Here is an 8,248-nt window from a genome sequence, read left to right as displayed (position 1 = left end):
GCTGGACAGGCTGCTTTGGTGGCCACGCTCTGCCTGCGGCTCAAGCCTTGTGCTGAATTCCTCTTTCTGCTGCTTCGCATGGGGAGAGACAGCCTGTGCTCTTCTTCCAGGTTCACCGGGCACCCACTCGCTGCAGCTGCCATGGCCAGCGCTGAGGCACACTTGGAGGCGGAGGCTCTTCCCCATATTTCTGACGGAGACATGAATGAGATAAGGGCTGCACTAGAGAAAGGAGACCTCACAGCAGCGGCCACAAAAGCACAGGAGATCCTGGCTAATGAAGAAAAGATCCAGCTCCACATTGCTGTAACAGGTGAGTCAGGCTCYGGGAAATCATCTTTCRTCAATGCCATGCGTGGCCTGCAGGACCATGAGGAGGGCGCAGCTGAGATTGGAGTGAYRGAGACAACGATGRAGTGCAGCCCTTATCCTCACCCMCAGSACTCCCAYGTGACTKTCTGGGACCTGCCTGGGATTGGGRCACCCRAWTTCASACCGGACACCTACCTTAAGSAGGTGCAGTTTGACYGCTATGACTTCTTCATCATCATCTCCTCCAGCCGYTTCACATRCAATGMTGCAACTCTTGCARAGGAGATTCAGGCTCRGGGGAAGCATTTCTACTTTGTGCGCTCCAAGGTGGATCAGGACGTGAGCAATGAGCGAAGACTGTACGATGAGGAGGGAGTCCTGAAGGCAAAAGGGAAGMAAGCTACTGAGACCCGGCCACAGCRGTATGATGAGATGGCAGTCCTGGCTAGCATCAGGCAGGACTGTGAAAGGAAGCTGGCACGTCTGGGCATAAGGTCCCCTCAAGTCTTTCTTGTCTGCAGGGATGATTTTAGCATGATGTACGATGGTCCCAGACTGCTGCAAACCCTCCTGGATGATCTGCCAAGTGAGAAGAAACTCAGCTTCCTACGGTGCCTGGACAACACTTCCAAGGAGGTCGTGAGACAGAAAAAGAAGGAGCTGATGAAGTATGTCTGGCTGAAAAGCCTTGCGTCGTGTGGAGCATCCGCTGTTCCCATCCCTGGTTTCTCTACTGCCGTTGACACTGCAATCCTGGTGACATCCCTGAAAGAGTACTGCCGGACCTTTGGCCTGACTGAGGAATCCCTCCAGAGGCTTGCAAATCGAGTGAACAAGCCTGTCGAAGAGCTGAAGGCTGTCATAAAGACCCCCCTGGACCATGATATAAGCATGGATCTTGTAATTAAGCTGTTTACCAGCAACATGGCGAAAGCTGTGCAATATCCTCTGCTTATTTTGAAACCCATCCCCTTGGAAATTATAGGGTTAATATGCCCCTCTGGTGTCTGCAGCAATGGCTTTCCCCACCACGTTCTTACTGTTGAGGAATTTTCTGTCTGATGCTGCTGATGATGCCGAACGTGTTCTGCAGAAGGCTTTAGAGGGGACGACTCAAAAGAGCCACTTGTGGAGCTGAGCACGAACTGTGTGAAAGGAGTGCGTGGAGCTGCCAAGAGCAGGGGGGAGAGGGGCTGAGTCCAGCCAGCTGAATTCTCCACGGGTGGCCAATGCCTTGCTGTGTGGAAGTGCTGCAGGGTGCTCTGCTGGCGCTGGGGAGTGGGGGGAACCGCTGAAGCTATGTGTGTCTTGGCAGCAGGACAGCTCAGGAGGAGTGTGGCCAAGACTGCTCCTGCAGTAGTCTGTTGCTTTCTTGTGAAGCTAGTTAGCAGTAGGTCTTCTATTGGGAATTAACATAGTATTATTTTTTTTATGCCAATGCTTTTCTATTGTCTCCTGTTCTATTAATATTTCTAGTAGTATTGTTCTAGAGTATTTCTACTGTTGTGTGACTGTTTCTACAGCCTTTATGTTAATATTTGAATTATGATTTTCGTTTTCCTTTTAGTGGTATTCCTAGCTTAATTCTTGTCTTTACTTGCCTTTCATGACTGTTCATCGCTTTTAATAGCACTMATGCAAAGATTCCATTTTGTCATGGGTATTTCTGTGATTTTCAACACAATGAAATCTAGGCTCCCTGCCTATGTTGAATCCTCTGCCTACGATGAACACCTGCCCCGGTCTAGAGCCTCCGAAGTCCCGCYGTCGGGTGCACAAGCGCACCAGGCGCGCAGGTCCCTGGAGTATCAGCCCAGGCTCTCAGTCCTTCTAACATCCCTGCCTGGACCAGGAGCACAGGTGCCCCCAGGCTCTCGTGTCACGGGCACCCAGCYCTGCGGCTCCCGTGTCCCACAGCCCCTCTCCAGCTGCTGCTCCTCRGACCTCTCAATGCACCCGCGCACCGAGCAGACAACAACCTCGCACAGAAATACGGTTTCATGAGAAGGTAGCCCAGACTGCGGCACTGGGGCABGGGGTGCGAGCRGACGAGCGCACGGACCAGCTGCTCTCTTGCACCCCGCCTGCCCCTCTTGTCCCCCTTCTCTCCATTTCCCCGTGCCTCTTCTCCTCCCACCCACCTCCATCTCTCCCTTTCTCCACCCTTGTCTCCTTCCACATAAACAACCACCCCCTAATTACTTTCTTCCCCACTGGTCCCCGTTTCAATACCTCCATCCCCAAACTGGACTTTTCTGACACTGTTACTGGGCCATGCCAGCTTTCCCTGGTATCACCCATGTGGTCACTTAGTTGCTAGTGGCCTTGTGAGAGCTCTTCTCTAGGCACTCAAGTCCCTGAATTACGCCAATACGAAGTCGTTCTGAAAATCCCAGATAAGATGTGAAATCTCTTCCTTTTTAACCACTGTAGAAACTCTGCCGATCCAGGCAGTGTCATATAGATGATCACTCTTCTCCCACAAGGGTAGGATCCCTCCATTCAGTGCCATCGCCTTGCAATTCAAACCTGCAGTGATACTATTTTTTGTCCCAGATCCACAAGTCTGTCGCATCTCATTTCCGCTTCAGGAGCGCTGCTGATCTTGACAATCTCATTGCATCCGTCTTCTAAGTTCTGAAATAAATGGAATAAAGGTAGATAAAATCTCTACTGGGTTTCGTTATTTTTTACAGACTGCTCTCTTCACCCTAGCACAGGAGAAACCTCCCAGCAGGGGGAAGCAGATGCCACGTAACGAAAGCCTCATCAAACAGCAGCTTCTTAAAACCGTTGGAACTGCCTGACCTGTGTGAGACCTCCTCAGCACAAATAAAGGAACAAATGTCCAGGAAAACACGTACCCCTGGCCAAAACAAACGACAGACACCATTCATAAGCCAAAGGTGCTTTTCTGACACCCACCACCACATAAAGAAGGCCTCAAAATTTTTGAAGGATGTGAGCAGAAAGGAGATACTGGTGATAGTGAGTGTGGGGTGACCACTGGGCTGAACGTTTGGCTACCAGGTCAGGCGATTGTGGAAAAGGTCATTTCAAGACATTGTTTTTAATCAGCTTGTGCTCTTGACAGGGAAAGGAAATCTTTGTAAGTGTTCTTATTTAAAATCCCACACCAGCGGGATGATGGCATTTTAGGAGGCTTGGAGATGTACTCGGGCGGATGTGAGAAAATTAGTGTCTGGAATTGGAAGCTTTTCTCATGCTTTCTCTAACCCTGCAAGAAATACAAGCTACATGAAAGCTACTCCATAAATGCTTCTTAAATCACTTAACAGAGAAATGCCTGTTTCAGGTGTTGCTATAAAAACCAGTTAAATCATCCAATACAGTTTGTTAACTCCCATGATCTCCTGTGGCCGAGGAACTGGTGAAGTCAGATAGACAAAACTTTCAAAACTGGAAGTGAGTCGGCAAAGACTTCTAGAAAAATGATGAATGATTCATTTCCTTTGGTTAGGAAATGAACCATTTATTGGCAATTTTAGTTAAACTCTGTGTGGATGGAAAACAGAACTGCCTTTAAATAAACAAAGAGAGAACTTCTTTTATTGCTTCAGTAGATCTCCCTTGCATGAAGTCAGCTTTATCTATAGACAGCAAATTGTACTGTTGTTTCTCATTAGCAAACCTGTTAAGATTTTAGAATTTTAGATTTTAGAATTAGTAGGTCTTAGCCTCTCACGCCTTGTTTTTATCAATAAATTGTTGAAAGAGCTTTTCATCTCTCAAAGAGWTTCTAAAATTTGAACAAATTAGTCTCTGAACTGAGCTAATTGAACTACTTGGAATGAAAGAAATATCCTCCACATACCTCTGGGTGAAATTACTCCCGACAAAAGCTGGCTCTGCACTTCCCCAGGATCTGGTTCCAGACGCCAAGTGAGTGGTATCTTCCAGTTCAGGGACTTGGGACATCCTCGCCATCTTACCCCACTAATTCTCGCCAGGACCTGCCTAGGGGGGACCAAGGCCACCACCCCGCTCTCCAGATCTGATGCCATGGGAGCAGCCCTACAAATCACCCCACTCTCACCAAGGCAGGGGCAACCTACAGCCTGGTATTACCTCCCAGCAGCTCCAGCTGCCCTCCTGGTGTCCACTGGGGACGTGCCTCATGAAAGAGGCTGAAAGGGCCACTATTGGAAGGGAGATGGGGAAGAGGTGTCAAACTCTACTAATGATGTCACCCTCAGGCCCAGCTCTCTTGCTCTCTTGCAAATACTAGTGGCTCGAGCCTAGCATCATCTCATGGAAGTAGAGTCAGATACCTGGGGTTGGGGTTGGTCCACTGTTGCCCTTCTGTAAGATGGGAGCACAGAGCTCTGCTGAGAGAACGAAGAGAAAAGGGCACTCAGAGGTTACCTTAAAAATGCCACACAAGCACCCCAAATAGATCCCCAACGCAGGGTGCTTCTGTTACAAGAGAAACAACCTTCCACGCTGGGAAGATGTTTGGGCAAGCTACCTCCTGTCTACGACTTGGAGGTGTGCAACGCAAGAGCAGTCATATGGACAGGGAAAAGGAGACCCCCCCCCAAGCTCAGAGGTACTGTATCAGAGATCACCAGGGAATCGGTCCCCAGCTGGGATCTAATTCCCAGACCTGTGCTGCCTTTTCTAGTGAAGATGAAGGAAAATCAAGATTTTTCAGAGGGACACTGGCAAGTAAACAGACTGGGCAGGAGCTGACCATCCTGGGACATTTCAGTAGCTCTTAATAATGGCTACAAAGAATTAGCCAAGCAAGCATCGTACAACCTCTGGAGCTGCAGATCTGCCAAATACATTTTTTCCCCCTTTTTAAATGTTTTGTGACAGTTTCAGAATTGCTGTCCTTTATCTCGCTCTACCTCCTCTCCCAATAAGTACTCTGCCAGGTTGCTGCATCATCCACAACAGTCTATAAAATTCTCTTCTGCTGCAATATCTCCCCTGTCCTTTGGTTCAAGGCATGAAACTTATGAAGTATTTAAAATAGCAAAGTACTCATCTAAGGCTGTTAATGCCCCAGGTACTCCTTTATTTGAAGTATCTCAGTGTTTCTCTGCAGAAACTACTCTGCTAAATCACAAGGAGGAAGCATCAGCCGCATGTCTGAAAGCAGAAGAGGGGAGGGAGAGCTGGAGTGGTCCCTCCCAGGGCGGGAGGCGAAGAGCTGTGCAAAGACAAGGCCATGTTCTCTTTGGACCATTCGTAAGTTGGAGGCAGGGGGAGATCTGGTGGCCGGGCAGTGCTGCAGGTGACTGCTCACCCCCTACCTCCCACGTCCAGGTTGTCCTTGCAACATCTGCTGTGGAAGGCCAAGCCCTTGCTCTCCAACCCCTGCTTTCCAAAGGGCTTCTGCTCATCCCTGGCACAAATACAGCTAATATTTAGGTCACATGCAGCACTGCAGTTGCTCAGAAGCAAAACAAGCCTGGTTTTAAAATGACTTATTACAGGCCTCCAATTTAAGCAGTTTTTCTCAAGGCCGTGAGGGACAAGCCCTTGAGTAAAGTCTGGGAAGAGGAACGGCTTTAATCGGTACCAATCTGTCGGCGTTCCCTTTGCAGGAGGCGTAGGGGTGTATCACCGAAAATCCGGGAAATAACACTCTCCAACCACAGGGATGAGGTTAGAAAGTCGGCACTACTTTATTGTGGCGTTGGGCACATGGGGGATCGCTCCTCCTTTCATGCACACCAACGATTTTACACAGCACATATTTATTTGGCTAGCCACTACATATTCATTAACTAGCCGCAAACTCCCTGCCTATTTCCAGGAGCTTTATGCATATATTAATCACAAAGCTGTGCATTCATTATACACATTATGGGGTACTCCGAGGGCCCCTGGTGGTTGTTTAAGAAATCTCCCCTTACTCTTTTTTCCTTTTATGGTAGCATGTCATTTAAAGACAACTCTTGCAGTTTGACAAGGAAGCCCCCTCTCCAGCTTGAACAGGATGGTCTCAGCAGACAAACAGACCGGGTGGCGCCCTTACGTAAACTCAAAGTCATTTTACTCTCACCACTATGTATCAATTCTCCCCTTTGGAAGTACATAATAACTTATTATTTACTTCCATATTGTACGCAAGATGGCAGTCTTAACGCATCCGCCTATCATCAACCCGGTTATTATTATAATTAGAATTAAGATTGGATTTCAGATTAGATTAGACCACCATCCCGATAAAGAAATACCGAGGTTCCTGAATATTGTCTTTACCCAATCTGCCTGAAGGTTTTCTTTAATTTTCCTGCTAGCGGCAGCTACCTTTTTAATTCTTTCTAATTGTTCTTTAAGAGGTTCCATTACATTCGGAATGTGGATACAACAGTTTTCCGGATCTTCTTGTATATATCCACATAGTCCACGTTCTCGGCCAAGAGTAAATCTAAGGCTTGTCTGTTTTGAAGGGTCATCTTAGAAGTGCTTTGAGCGTGTTGATTCAATTCCCACAGACTGTTCTGCGTAACATTTGCTAATACCTCCACCTGTCCTGTTAGATTATCTATAGCAAACCTATTGCATAAACTCCCCAAAAGATTGGGGGGGGCTGAAGATGGATCCCAATACCCAAGCAACAACGGTTCCCGCACTAGGTTGTTTCCAGCCCTCTTCCTTAGTTCGGTCCTGTTTTACCAAGCCATTTGAAACCGCAGTGATGGGATTCTTCCTCCACAGAGGACATAGGGTCAACAATCCTAGAGTGAAGAAGGGTTGTTTTTTTCCATTAAGGGGTAGATGAGTTGTCCAAGTTCCATCTCCTTTTACCCATACTGTGTGACCCATAGCTGGGAGTACCTTCTTTTTACAATTAATCGAATTGTCTCCCGTCCGTGTCTGGTTGATAGAAGTGGTCAGATTCCTGCAAAGGCAACCTAACCTTAAAGTTCACGCTATTGGTCCAATTTGTTGTATTTCAAGATCACTAGAGGTGCAACTAAAAATGTTAGTAGAGTTTAGCATGGAGTTTCCTAGTTTCTTTCTGGCTCCTTCTAGCAAAGGTTGCTTAATAGAGGATAAGTTTGCACCTACTTCCCCAGCCCACTCTGAACACCAATCTGCCTTTTGACTATAATGCCATTCTCCTTGTTCTGAACTTTTCCATATAGAGGTTAAATCCACTCCCCATGGCACCTGAGTACATTCATATGAGGTCTAATCACCTCCTGATTGTGAGTTAATTGACCTCTTCTTTCTACCGTATAAACTGCTATACACATTTTCTGCGTTCCAGCGTAAGTCCTCACCATTGGGTAACCCATCCTGTTGAAAACCATCTGGGCAAGAGCTATCCTTATTCTCTAGTATGTTCCATATCATCTGTTCTCCAGTGGGTGGAATACTTAATCCCTGACTCCAACATGGAGTTCTGTTACTATAGTATACTGTTTGATCTCGCGGGACTTGAATAATTTGCACCCCACTGATATTGTGGATATTGTTCCACATTCTAGAGAGGTTAAAAGTTAATACGCCCCATTTTAAAGGATGGCTCACTGAATGGGGTGATGGTAGGCATGCAGTAAGGCTACTGATATTGTGCATGCTCCAAAATGACTGTAATAATTGTAAAATCACATTATCCCTTGCCTTGGTTAGTCCAAAAATACAGACTATTATTATTAATTTCATGCTGTCCGTCTGAGTTTTAGACATAATGGATCACCAGGTGATGGGTTGGCAACAGTCCACTTCATCTGCTGTGGAGCTAGTTTCGTTCAACTGCGGTGACTCAAGGAATCTATTCTTTGCACCTTGACAGCGGTGTGGGTGGTCAACAATACTTGGTATGGTCCTTTCCACTTCTCCCACAGGGGCTCATTGCTCCACATCTTGATGTATATCCAGTCTCCAGACTGGTGAGGATGGACAGTAACTGCCAGGGGAACCGGAGCAGACTGGATGACATACCTGTGAA

The 8,248-nt window shown here is 47.2% G+C and overlaps 1 protein-coding gene across 1 annotated transcript; it reads left to right on the top strand.

Annotated features, from left to right (window-relative positions):
* Positions 1-6: 6 nt before the first annotated feature.
* LOC112973803 (interferon-inducible GTPase 5-like) lies at positions 7-2,983 on the top strand. The gene is given in 2 exon segments (XM_026082114.1): positions 7-1,302; positions 1,304-2,983. Coding segments are annotated over 2 exon segments (1,371 nt in total). The 5' UTR covers positions 7-78; the 3' UTR covers positions 1,451-2,983.
* The last annotated feature ends 5,265 nt before the right edge of the window (positions 2,984-8,248 follow it).

Source organism: Apteryx rowi, unplaced genomic scaffold, assembly GCF_003343035.1.
Source record: "Apteryx rowi isolate R43461 unplaced genomic scaffold, aptRow1 scaffold_567, whole genome shotgun sequence".
Taxonomy (NCBI): domain Eukaryota; kingdom Metazoa; phylum Chordata; class Aves; order Apterygiformes; family Apterygidae; genus Apteryx; species Apteryx rowi.
Note: the sequence above shows the minus strand (reverse complement) of the source record. Positions and strands in the feature narration are given on the sequence as shown.